At 41.7% G+C, this 14106-nt stretch overlaps 1 protein-coding gene across 10 annotated transcripts in view; it reads left to right on the forward strand.

The window, feature by feature from the left end:
* Positions 1-14106, forward strand: part of PTPRF (protein tyrosine phosphatase receptor type F) — an 834986-nt gene that overhangs the window by 460657 nt on the left and 360223 nt on the right. For all 10 annotated transcript variants that reach the window (XM_061632671.1, XM_061632670.1, XM_061632668.1 and 7 more), the window contains one exon: positions 4617-4758. In XM_061632671.1, coding sequence (XP_061488655.1) covers positions 4617-4758 — 142 coding nt within the window. The remainder of the gene's footprint in view (positions 1-4616; positions 4759-14106) is intronic.

Genomic DNA, 14106 nt, shown 5'->3' on the forward strand with positions numbered 1-14106 from the left:
AAGCGGAGGGGCCCAGGGCAGGCTAGTGCCCAAGGGCTGGCATGCCTGGAGCTGGCCCTGCCCTTTCCGATGGGGAACCAGTAGGTTTCTCCATATTCTGTCCTTACAGTAGCCTCTTGTCCAGAGTATAGGTTGCGCATCGGACAATCAGATGTTGTGGCATCTCCATTTCCTTTAAAGCATTCCATAGTTGTTCATGATTTATTATTTATTTAATTTGTATCCCACCCTTCCTCCCAGGAGGAGCCCAGGGCGGCAAACAAAGCACTAAAACACTTTAAAACATCATAAAAACAGATCTTAAAATACATTAAAACAAAACAGCATTAAAAACATTAGAAAAAACAACCTTAGAAAAGGGTTAAAACATTATTAAAAAACATATTAAACAAATTCTGACACAAATGCAGACTGGGATAGGTCTCAACTTAAAAGGCTTGTTGAAAGAGGAAAGTACACAATCAAAGGCTTTGCTGTAATCTATAAAGAACAGGGTGATTTTCTTCTGAAATTCCTTCGTCTGTTCCATTATCCAAAGTATGTTTGCGATATGATCTCTGGTACCTCTTCCCTTTCTAAATCCAGCTTGGACATCTGGTGTTTCTCGCTCCATATATTCTAAGAGCCTTACCATCAGCTGTGCCTGATACTGTTCCACCTGTCCCTTCTTTGGAGGGGATATATAAGCCGGCTGGCTGAGGGGGTTTGGGAGATCCAGTGCCTGCAAGGGAAGAGGACCATCACCGCCCAGGGAGGGAGAGCCATCTGCCTGCTTTGCTGCTGCTGCTGCTGCTGCTGCTGCTGCTGCTGCTGCTGCTGCTGCTGCTGCTGCTGCTGCTGCTGCTGCTGCTGCTGCTGCTGCTGCTGCTGCTGCTTGGCCAACATCTCTGCTCTCTCCTTCTTGGGCTCCTGCTCTGCACGTGGGCACCTTGCAGGACCAGGCCCCAGGTGGCGTTATACGTGGGAAGAAGAACGGTCTTAGAGCTGGCGTTTGGGCGCACAGAATACGGGACTGTGTCTTCTGTGTGGGTTTGAAGTGGATGAATGGGTGTTATATGAGTGTATGTTGTGAGTGAATGTGTATTTTTATGTATATGAGTTTTTTGTATTTATAGTTTATCATGTGCCTCAGGAAGAGATTTTATCATCAAGAGGGGAGACCTGAGGGGGCGTAGTGACGGGTAGAGGGAGGTATGGTGATATGAGAGGGACGTGCCAGGTAAGGAGAACGCGGCCCAGACATGTAGTGGCTGTGCCGCCTTCTGGTCCTTCTCATACCCGCAGGGTTGTTGGTTGTCCTATCAGCCAACTCTCAGATCTCCAGTTGCTGCTCTTTAATGCCAGATCGGTACATAATAAAACCTCTCTCGTCCATGATTTGATTGTGGACGAGGTGGCCGATCTGGCATGTATAACCGAGACCTGGGTGGGCGAACAGGGAGGAGTTAGTCTCTCCCAGCTCTGCCCACCGGGGTATCTGGTTCAGCATCATGGTAGATCTGAGGGTCGGGGAGGTGGGGTTGCTGTGGTCTATAAGAGTTCCATCTCACTCACCAAGCACCATGTCCATGCAATCACTGGTCTGGAGTGTTTGCACCTTGTGCTGGGCCAGAGGGACAGACTGGGAATCCTTTTGGTGTACCACCCACTTTGCTGCCCAATGGCTTCCCTAACTGAGCTGACGGAAGTGGTCTCGGAGATACTGTTGAGATCCCCCAGACTATTAGTACTGGGAGATCTCAACATTCATGCTGAGGCTACTTTGTCTGGGGCAGCTCAGGACTTCATGGCCGCCATGACAACCATGGGGCTGTCTCAATATGTTAGTGGCCCAACACATACATCGGGGCATACTCTTGACCTGGTCTTTGCTACTGGACATGGGGATAGTGATCTGGATGTGGGGAGTTTTACATCTCTCCCGTTGTCATGGACAGATCATTGCTTGCTTAAGTTTAGACTTTCAGTAGCCTTTTCCCTCTGCAAGGGTGGGGGACCTATTAAATTGGTCCGCCCTTGGAGACTAATGAATTCTGAAGGTTTTCAAAAGGCTCTGGGGGTTTTTCCGGCTGATAAGACTGGCGCTCCTGTCGAAGCCCTGGTCAATCTGTGGAATACAGAGATGACCCGGGCTGTTGACACGATCGCTCCTGCGCGCCCTCTCCTATGTAGAGCTCATACAGCTCCTTGGTATACTCCGGAGCTGAGTGCGATGAAACAAGACAGGAGGCGGCTTGAGCGGAGATGGAGACGAACTCCCGACTAATGCAATTATGAGCTGGTTCGTGCTTCTACTAAGCTCTATGTAGGAGCGGTGAGGGCGGCAAAAAAACAACATTTCGCCGCCACTATTCAGTCATCTCTCTCACGCCCACGGGAGCTTTTTAAAGTGGTTCGTGGCCTACTCCATCCAGGCCTACAAGATACGGCAGATACATCGGTAGCTCGATGTAATAAATTTGCTGAACACTTCCAGCATAAGATCTCATGCATTCGCCGGGACTTAGACTCCTATTTAATAGCAGTTAATCCTACTGAGGTGTCCGGAGCACAGTCTTGTCATGTTTTGTTGGATGAGTTTCAGTTGGTTCAGTTCGAGGACGTGGACAAGGTGCTTGGACAGGTTCGTGCGACCACTTCGGTACTGGATCCTTGCCCCTCTTGGCTAATTAAAACTAGCAAGGAAGGAACAGTTGGCTGGGCCAAGGAAGTGATTAATGCCTCTTTACGAGAGGGAGTGGTCCCTGGCTGTCTGAAAGAGGCGGCAGTGAGACCACTCCTGAAAAAACCTTCCTTGGACCCAGAGGATGTCAGCAGCTACAGACCAGTAGCCAATGTTCCGTTCCTGGGCAAGATCCTGGAACGTGTGGTTGCTGACCAGCTCCAGGCGCTATTGGATGAAACTGATTATCTAGATCCATTTCAATCGGGGTTCAGGCCTGGTTTTGGCACTGAGACTGCCTTGGTCGCCCTGTTTGATGACCTATGTCGGGAGAGAGACAGAGGGAGTGTAACTCTGTTGATTCTCCTTGACCTCTCAGCGGCTTTTGATACCATCGACCATGGTATCCTTCTGGAGAGGCTTGTGGAATTGGGAGTTGGAGGCACTGCTTGGCAGTGGTTCCGCTCCTACTTAGCGGGTCGTCTCCAGAACCGTGGGTTCTCCAATGTGGGGTCCCGCAGGGTTCGGTTCTGTCTCCCATGCTTTTTAACATTTATATGAAGCCGCTGGGGGCGGTCATCAGGAGTTTTGGAGTGCATTGTCATCAGTATGCTGATGACACGCAGCTCTACTTCTCCTTTACATCTTCTTCAGGTGAGGCAGTCGACGTGCTGAACTGTTGCCTGGCTGCGACAATGGACTGGATGAGAACTAACAAACTGAGACTCAATCCTGACAAGACTGAGATGCTGTTGGTGGATGGTTTCTCTGATCGGATGGTGGATATATACCCTGTCCTGGATGGGGTTACACTCCCCCTAAAGGAACAGGTGCGTAGTCTGGGAGTCATCTTAGACTCTTCCCTCTCACTTGAGGCTCATGTAGCCTCGGTGGCCCGGAATGCGTTCTACCAACTTCGGTTGGTAGCCCAGCTACGTCCCTATCTGAGTAAGGAGGACCTCACATCAGTGGTACATGCTATGGTAACCTCGCGTCTGGACTACTGCAATGCGCTTTACGTAGGGCTACCTTTGAAGACGATTCGGAAGCTACAGCTAGTGCAAAATGCGGCGGCCAGACTGCTAACAAGAACTAAGCGGTCTGAGCATATAACACCTGTGCTAGCCCGTTTGCACTGGCTTCCAATATGCTTCCGGGCCAGATTCAAAGTGTTGGTACTTACCTATAAAGCCTTATACGGCGCGGGACCACGATATCTGTTGGAACGCCTCTCCCGATATGAACCGGCCCGTACACTACGGTCTACTACAAAGGCCCTCCTCCGGGTTCCGACTCATAGGGAAGCCCGGAGAGTGGTGACAAGATCTAGGGCCTTCTCAGTGGTGGCCTCCGAATTATGCAATGGTTTCCCGAGGAGGTGCGCCTGGCGCCAACACTATCATCTTTTCGGTGCCAGGTTAAAACCTTTCTCTTCTCTGAGGCATTTTAATTCCTGTTAATTCTAAATTATTATATTTTGATTTCAGACTGTACAGTTTTTTGTACAGTTTTGTATTGTGATATACTGTATTGTGTTATTTTTATTGTATTTTTAATGTTCACCGCCCAGAGAGCTGTTGCTAGTCGGGCGGTATATAAGCTTAATTAAATAAATAAATAAATATAATACCATATAATACATTACCATATAATGTTAAACAGGGTTCACTATTAACCAAGGTGAAATACTAAGCTTTGAGGCATGGTTTCCAAACCCAGCTCAGCAGCAAATTGTGGATAGTGTTTATCTTGGTTAAGGTCTGTGTAGATATGGTGAACAAGGTTGTGGAAATTTGCAATGGAGGGCAGAGGCATGTGCAGTCCCCTGTCCCTTTCTCAGTTTCTCAGTCATAGCTAAAAGAATATGGTACGTTTCATGTGCTTGGGCCCATAGTGTTCTGTGGATTATTTCCAGTAAGGGATTGGTAACAAATGTTTTTCTCTTTTGAAAAAGGTTATTGAATTTGATGATGGGTCTGGATCAGTTCTACGTATTCAGCCGCTTCGTGTCCTTCGAGATGAAGCAATATATGAGTGCATGGCTACCAACAGTGTTGGGGAGATAAATACCAGTGCCAAACTGACAGTGTTAGAAGGTAAGTGGAAGCCTGTGTAATTGCTATGTTACAACTGGACAGTATGTATCACAACTAGTTACAGAATCCTGAGCTTCCAAAATATGTTGTTGGTTATGTTTGCTGTTTCTGTGTCTGTATATTTTTCCTTAAGGAAAGGATTAAAGGTTTGATCACTGTGTCTTTTCATATCAAATCCCTTTTAATATTTTTTATAAATTTCATTATTTTTATCATAAATATTTGTTGTTACGATGAATACTGAGATGCTGAAAATATAAGGCAAAGATGGATTTTTGAAATACACAACAACACCCCCTGTCCCAGACATAACGCTTGTTTCTGGCACATAACTGCCCTCAAAGTTGCCAGCAAACATTTCAAGCAGAAAACAGTACACAGGCTTGATCCCTCGCCTCCACAGTTGGAGCTGAAGAGAAGCAAGCAGCTTTCTGCTTGTTGCCTTGTAACCCAGGGGCGACTAATGATTTTGTGGCTGCAGATGGCGACTCATGGGGTCCTAAGTGTAAGGGGGTCACAAAGATGGGTTGGCATTACAGAGTTGCAGTAGGGGACCTAAAGGAGTGGTCAGTGTTTTTTTTAAAAAAAGGTGAGCTTTGGAGCGCCAGAAAAAGGCATTTGGCGTCACAGAGTAGTCAACAATTTAAAAAAGTTAGAAAAATTATTATTTTATATAGCACAAATTTGGGGGCATCTTGGGTGGGCACAAAAAACACTTGGTGGGCTTGGCCATGGGCTGCAGATTAGCCAACCCTGCTGTAGTTTGTGACAACTAAGCAGGGGGGAAGAAGAAGATACGCCTGTTCTCTAAAACCTAATCCCAACTCCCAGTTCTTTAAATTATAAGGAAAACTACTCCTTTGCAGTTTAAGGGATCCTAGGGGAGGGGGAGAAATTGGGTTTTGGAGTATGTGCACTCACTAGCACATGTTCTTGAGGCCAGTTTTAATTTCTTCATTAAATTGCAATGGATCAGCCCCCTTTTGAGTTGTAACTATTGGGGGGGAGTAATTGTGCTTGGAGAAGGCATACCAGAGGTACATGCTGTCAGAAACCAGTTCCATAACCCACAGGATACTTTAAACTGAGAGGGGGAATGCCCCCTTATAGTTCAGATGACTTCAGGGTAAATAGAATAGGCATCTAAGTGCTCAGAAATGTGCTAACTACATTGAATTACTTTCAGGTAAATGCACACTCCAGTTGGAATGCACATCTGGCTGTGTATCTAAATTTAGTCCTGGTGTTTTGGTTCCAACAAATATGTGCACAGAAGGAAGATTCCATGTGCAGAATTCCTTAGTTGGGTTGGATTTGTTGAAGTATTGTTGGGGAGCAGAGAGGAAAGGTAAAAAGGAGAGGAAATCCCCTTTGTCCTCTTCTCTCCCCCTCATTTTTAAAAACCTTTGAAAAAAAAAATTTGATGACTTCCCCACTTGTTAGTGTGTACCTTTCCAGTGGTTTTATAGATGATCTGGATATGCTTGGATGTGCTGCTTTCTCTAAATATAATTTTTATTTGCCCTAATTAACTGAAATGGAAAATCTGCTTTCAATCAAAGGATTAAGCAGATTTCTTGGTTTATATAAATTATTTACTGATGCTGTCCTCCAGTCAGGAAGGCTTACATTTTTGGATAAATTAAGCAAAAGATTTTGATGCTGCTTTTTTCTACCTTTTTCCAGGTTGTTCCTCAACTGAAGCATATGTATTGATGACAGAGCAGAAAAGATAGGGCTGTAGTGATTTATTCATTTTCAGCAGCATAAATAGGAGCCTCTGCATATCTGGATGTTAAAAGATAGATCATGTGGTTCCAGATAATTTGTTGTCCTTATAAAAGCTGGTCTTCTTTAACATATTTTGTTACTTCACTATCAGGCCTCTAAGATCCTACTAAATTATTTTGAGGAAGTGGAAAGGCTTAACTCTATCTTGAAAAGTTCCTTGAAATCTGAATGTTTGTGTGTAGACTCATTGCAGTTGGCAGCAGCTTACTCTACAATGGTGTTGCCATCATTAAACTGTTTCCATGAGTCACTGGGAACACAATGTGTTTTAGTTTATTATCACCAATCCACTGAAACCATGATAGGAAGCTGCAAGATCAGTATAAAAGGCTTAGCAGGCTATGGGTTCCCCACCCCTGGTATAAAGCAATATGTTTCATGGTCAGTGTTTTATTTCCAGGCAAATCTTTTTCCATTCTATACATGGATGCATGGCAGAACATTACTTTCTCCAGGAGCAAGTGTATTTTTTGTACAAGTGTTCTTTTGGATATGTTATCAAAGCCTCTTAAGGTTGGACTTTGTTTCTGTATTATTCTTCCCAACTGAGTATGTCCAAGAGGGATGCATGCTTTGTATAAAAGAAATGTACTGACCCTATAGAATCCATATGAGCCTAAGCAACTGCATATGTGTTGCAACTAGGGTTGCCATATTCCAGTTCCACAAATCTGGGTAGGTTAATTTGCATATTATGCAAATTATTTGCATATTATTTGCATATTATGCAAATATTTGCATATTAATATTTGGATTGTCCAGCTGTTTTGTTTTTGTGCCTAGGAATTACCACCACAAATTGGGGAAAGATGTGAGAAATCTTTTTTTAAAAAGCAACATTTTCAGCCTTAAATGCCTAGACTCTAGTTTCCAACGCTATGGAGTATTTATTGATTGATTAAGAGAATTTATATCCTGCCCTTTTGCTGTTAAAAACAGAGCTCAGCACAGCTTACAAATATAATAAAAACAATAAAAATACACAATCAATATAAAAACATAATAAAAACACAAAATAGCAACAAACATAAAGTAAGTCAGGGCAGCAGCACGGTTAACCATTACATATACGATATATTTCAGAGATGTGGTGGGTGGAGAAAAACAAGCCAAAATGTTAGGGAAAGGAGTCTTTCACACCACATGCTCAGTTCTAAATACTGTTGCAGCAAGTTTTACAAGTTCCTTCAGTATTCCACTGGTGCAGGCACTCAGACATTCAAAGTATCTGTATGTTTCTTAGGTTTTATAAAAGCAGAGCTTTGCTTAACTCAAAATTTCTTCTCCCTTTGATAACCACATCTACACAGGTTCCACCTCCATACTCAAAATGAAACTGAGCCTGGAAGTGTACAACAACCCCACACATACCTTGCTAATTTGATTATCAATGCCAGGATGTCTGTCTTATTGACTACTCTCCTGCTCCCCCACACACACACACTGGGCATCATGAAAGACCCAGTCCTGGGCTCAGAAAGAAAATAAATATCTGGTCCTCTTCAAAGTATTGATAAGCCTCTTGTTTTAATTGAAATAATAATTATAAATTCTTGTTCTTATCACTAATGGGAGTTAATTATCTTGCATATGCTGCTGTTGCTTCTATGGCTGTAACGGAGTGAGGTTAAAGATAAGTGAAATAAATGCAAATAGGAAAAAAAATACAGAAGGCAGTAACACTTTCCTAAATGTAATACCATACCAACCACAACAAGATTCCTATGAGTAAGGCAAAAAACTAAGCATCTCACAACCAGTCAGGATTCCTAACCAAAAACCAAAAATATGATAAATGAAGAAATATTTATATAAGCATGACTATCAAATAGATTTATTATTTACACAAACTGTAAAGATATTTATAGTGCAATCCTAAATTTATTTATTCAGAAGCAAGTCCCAGCGTATTCAATGGGGCTTACTCAAACAGGGACAGAAATGCAACCTGAAGTGATAAGCAACTTCATTCACACAACCCAAAATTCCGAATCATGCCACTTTACACTGTTTTGCAACTGTTTATACTTGTTTTTATGGTTATTGGATTTTAAATGGCTTTATTTCTTGTTGTGAGCTGCCTTGGTTTCCAACCCTACCTCACAGGGGTGTTGGAAAGACTCCATACACACACATGCACACACTGCAGATGTATAAATACATACAGCCCATATAATAGTTTATTGTCAAACCAGTTGGTCGTTGCAGAAAAATCAGTATTAGTTTTTAAAAAATCAGTATTAGTTTCCTACAGAAAAACTGTAATACCTAAGTAAGCCCTGCCTACTTGCTTTAAAATAGGACTGGGGGGGGGACAGAAAGAGAACACAAACACAATTCTTTTTTACATTCACTCCAAAGTCCCATTGATTTTCAGCACATTCATAATCATGTCTACTCAAAAGTAATTCCTACTGATTTCAATAGGATTTACTTTGGACATATGGGATTAGCAATGCTTTTACCCCCACAAAAGCAAGTATTGGGAAGCTTTTCAAAACACTGCCCAGGATCTGACTCGTACACACAAGAGGGGAAAAAACTATATACTTACCCAATTTATGAGATTTTCAGATAAACGGGGGGGGGGGAACCACCATTTTGTTTTCTAGACGCTGCCTCAGGTCAATGAAACTGAAACACAATCCCTGATTGGCTGCAATCCTGAACGGGCGGGGTTAAAGCTACGAAGTGCTATACAGTAGTTTAAACAAAGATTTAACAGGGGGGTGCCTGACGTTTTTATATATATCTTGAGAACCGCACCACCTAGAAACTTAATTTTTTTTTTAAATGAAAGCTGAGAATCTGGGCCACCTAAGGGGCTAGCCGGGTGCTGGGTGGCATGCTTAGAATCCGGGTAAAACCTGGCTATCCGGGCAATATGGCAACCCTAGTTGCAACTGCAGAGGTGTGTCTTTATCATATTGTTTCTGCTGAAGGTGCACCTCCTTACCATGGCCTTTGACACGTGAAATATGTGTTTCTAGGACTCACCCTATTCCAGTGACTGTAATTTGTTTTAATTGTTTTTAATACTGAATTTTAAATTGTAACTGAATGGTCTTTTCCCAGTTATAGAGTAATTAATTTGGAAATAGCTCACTGAAGATTAGTATATGAAAATGGGCAATTCTATTGGGTTTACAACAGGTTTTTTTTTTTAAATAAACACTTTAGTTGAGGAAGTTGCAGGGAAGGATACAAAAACAACTTCAGTGTTGGTCCATGTATTGTGCCAGAACTGAACATCAAGCACCTTTTGGTTCAAGAGCAATTGTCTCGTTTCTGATAGTGATATTTAAAATAATGTTTGGAAGGTAGAAATGATTCTAGTATTTTCTTTCAAGAAGTCTCTAGCTTTTGGCAAAGTCTTTTCACAAACATTACCATTAATATATGCTGCAAAAATATTCCCCAAACCTCTCATAAACCTTTGCAATGAAGTCAGATATTACAACCAGTCAATCAGGGTTTAGTTGGATTCAGTGATGTAATTTCAGCTGACTAATATGGAGCTCTGATTTAGATTTCTGCTATGAATTGTGGTGGTCTTACTGCTTTCGATCATATTCTATTTGGTTTATCATTAAGAAGCAAACAGGAGTCAAGAATCTCACACAACCAAATGTTTTGTAGTAGTTACTTCTCTGCGCCATCCTTCATTCTCCACTTCCATCTCTCTAACTCCAGATCCTGTTGGTGAACAGAGCTGAATATACTTAGTATAATTGAAAATTATTTCTTGTCTTGATAGCAGGAGGTGTAGACATGCAAACAACCTCTCCTCTTTTTCTCTTGGGCAGCTGATAAGCTGAATAATGTATGAGTCATATTGAACATTTCTGTCTTTTTCAATTATGACCTGCAGCAGCACAGAAATTCTCTTGCATGCCTGGTAAAAGGGTTTGAGCAAAGCAAGCAGGAACACACCCACATACAGAGAGAGAGAGAGAGAGAGAGAGAGAGAGAGAGAGAGAGAGAGAGAGAGAGAGAGGGCACTTGATGTCACAAATTAATAAATATGTGATTGAGATGTAGGACTGAGGATTATACCTTGCATTACAGAGATTTTTAAATAGCAAGATTGTGCAGAATATAAGGAAGGAAGGATGTTTCAGCATTTCCAACACTGCACCAAACTGAGTGACTCACCATATCCTACTTTTTAGCAAAACACAGCGGCTCTTTTGGACATGACAGAGGCTAGATTGGTGTCTACTGCCCTTCTGTATAATCTCACTGTGTGTATCTTCTACTGGGATGGGAACAAATAGCAACTATGGGAAAAAAGGGTTTGTCTCCAAGGCTTTGGAATTTATACATATCTTTTACGATCTTGATTCCTTGTAAGCATATCAGTGTTGATAAACAACAAAGACTTTGGCAATTTGAATTTTAATTCATTGTGGGTATCCTTTACTCCTTCACTAGCCTCAAGCACACTGTATCACATTAAGACAATGTGAAGCCAATGTAAACATAGCTTAAAACAAGGACAATTATGTTATCTTAATAAGAGTTAGCATCTTTATCTGTGCTATATTTACATAGCTGCCTTGAGTCTTGGCTCCCTCCAGTAATTTACTTGAATGGGTTTATCAATGTGAGGAACCATGGTTTTGAAGCTGGACTTGGAATGGCTTGGTTTCTAGCTAGCTTTGCCAGTAGACTTTGCCTACTAGGATATTGCAGACTGAAAGCAGAGCAGAAAGGAGAGTAGGCTTAGCATGTTTAGACTTTGAATCTAGCAAGGATATAGTGTAGAGATGAGGAAGGGAAGAGCAACTTTGTGTTTCCAGCTGATTACTGAACCTCATCATGAGTTTAATTTCTATCACCATCTGCTGGCTTCATCCCAGTTTCTGGAGTTACCCAGTTTGAAATGCAGTAAATGATAAACAGTTGACAGTTACAAATTATTTCTGTAGAGAACTGGGTCTCAGAAGGCTTGAGACAATATGTCCTTGTAAATGCTCATCTAATACTAGGTTTACCATTTCAGCGGTAAAGAAAAGTTAGTTGTGGTTAATTTATGCTTAGTTACAAAAGAATCAGTAAGATTCTTACAGTTTGATTCATGTTTATCTCATTCTCGTTTATATATTGCTGCCAAGAAAGGAGTCTTTGTTATAAAAATCTGAGTAATTAAGGGAAGAGAGGTTTTATTTTAATATTGTCTTTAAACAAAGCTACCAAATTAACTTTATGTGTCAAATTAAAATGGAGAGAAATATTATATTCTATTGGGGGGGGAGAGTTTTCAAATCTCTCAATTTTTTCCTTTGGCCAGGACTTTTGTGGAGGCCTGGCTTGTCACAAAGACAAGTATGAAACTGAGTAGAAGGCTGAGCGGGGTCTAAGGCCCAGAACACTCAATTGAACCCACAGTTGTCTCTCCAGCAGAACACCCCAAAAGTATAAATTTTCCTGAAATCATCTCTAAATAAATTCACTCCCCCAAGCCTTTTAATCTGCTTCTCTTTTTCAGGATTACCGCCATGTGTATTCTCTCTCATAACCACACATGCATGTACCTTACATCCATCCATCCATTCCTAAGCATACACCCAATTCATCCTATGTATATATCCCTCACTTCTCCTTCTCCTTCCTGTGGCTCCGTTTACTCTCTTTTCACTCCCCCAAGGCCCCATCTAGCGTGCTTTCTGCCCTACCACTCCATATTTCCTCCTGGAAAGTAAATGTGTGTATACCAAAGGCCTAGCAAGGAATGGCATGCGACCAGAGGAGCAGCTCTGAATTTGATTTAGGAAAAAAAAACCTGGTGCAGAGGGGAGCAAATAGCCTGGTGAATAACATAGCCTTCTGGGGGTATCCCGGTGCTTGTGTACACTGTGTTGTTATAATAATGATAGAGCTAGCCTAGAAATCTAATGAATACAGCCTATAGCAGTTTTGAGTAAGCTTCACATTTTATATTTCTATAGATTTTAAGGGTTCACATGATAACTTTTCAACATGAAAACTAATCCCCTCAGAAAAAAATAATATTTGAAATGGCCTTTACATACAGTATATTCTGGGTTCCATTGAACCTAGAGAACCTAACATTTTGTATTTCATGTGGTTCACTTTTAAGGATCTACAGCACAGGTGGGGCAACCTGCAGCTCAGAGCCCACATTTCATGTTATATGGCTCTCAATGCCTCCTAAAGCTGCCGTGTTCTTCCATCCCATCAGAGTTCCTTCCTTTCTTTCATTTCCTCATTATTTTTCCTGACTTTTAAAAATGTGGCTCCCTCCCTTTTATGTAGTTTCAGAACGGAAAGAGTTTTATGTATTGAAAATAAATTGATTAAAAAAACATTTTGCCTGCTTATATGGCTGTCTGACAACATTGGTTGGCTTCTGTCTTGTGTGTATCTATCTGTAACTATATGGATGGATGGATGTACGTATAGCACACTAAAGTCAGAAAATAACTACTTTTACTTGCTTTCCATAACAGTAACTATTGGTCTGGTATACTAAAAATTAACAAGTCCTCTGCAATCCCATCAAACCCAGTAGGACTTACCTCTGAGTAGACCTGCATAGGACTGAGAATTCTAATCTTTATTATAGATTGGTTAATCCAGAACACTTTTGTCTAAGGCTCAACCCCTCATTAGCTCTGGCTGTACCCAATTCTGGTATGTAGTCCCTGACAGATTACACCCAAGGGAATGAAGTCCTCAACAGAAAAAATATTTTTCTGTCAAATTCAGACATCAATGTAGCATCTTTGCTGAATCTTTTAGTGTAATTATGATAATGACTTTTGTATTTAAGATGCAATGATTTGGTGACTTTTTCAATCAAAGTAGGTTTAGGGTTATCAATCTCTCCTTCAAAGAGATATATCAGCAAATTTATAGAATTTATCAACACCAAATGTCATAATTTCCATGCTTTAACACTGTTTAAATGACGGAGTAATGGCACATAACCGTATAATGTATCCACAGTGACCAGTTCCATCAAGAGGATTGCCATGCTTCGGTGTTGTCACCTAGGTTCATTCCACAAGGTTTATGAGGCAGGAAATACCACCTTTGGAAAGTTTTAAAATCTATAAAAATGAATACTCATTGAAGCCTCTAGTGTGAAAACCTTGAATTAGGAAAATGTTTGGCCTCTGGTGTTGCAATCCTAACCATGTCTACTCAGAAGCAAATCCCACTGAATTCAGTGAAGCTTACTATTCACCCACCTGCCCATATGGTGCCAGTTCAGCAGTAGCAGCACCCACATGCCACCCAATTCCCTCCAAGCTGGCAATCCAAAATGGATGTCAGGAGGAGGCAGGCACAGGCAGCAGCAGGCTGTTCCTTTGCCAGCACAATTCCAGCTACTGCTCACTGCAGGTAAGCAGACAGAGCCACTGAGTTCAATGGGGCTGCTCTCAGATAAGGTATAGGTTTACAGAAGCGGAAGCCTTCAGAAGGAAAGCCTTTAAAGCAAAGAATCAGGAGCACACTCTCAGTGAGTTCCCAATACTTTCTTTTCTCCATTTGCAGCCCATCTTGAACTAAAGCTCAGAAGATCTCTGC

Source organism: Rhineura floridana, chromosome 6, assembly GCF_030035675.1.
Source record: "Rhineura floridana isolate rRhiFlo1 chromosome 6, rRhiFlo1.hap2, whole genome shotgun sequence".
NCBI lineage: Eukaryota > Metazoa > Chordata > Lepidosauria > Squamata > Rhineuridae > Rhineura > Rhineura floridana.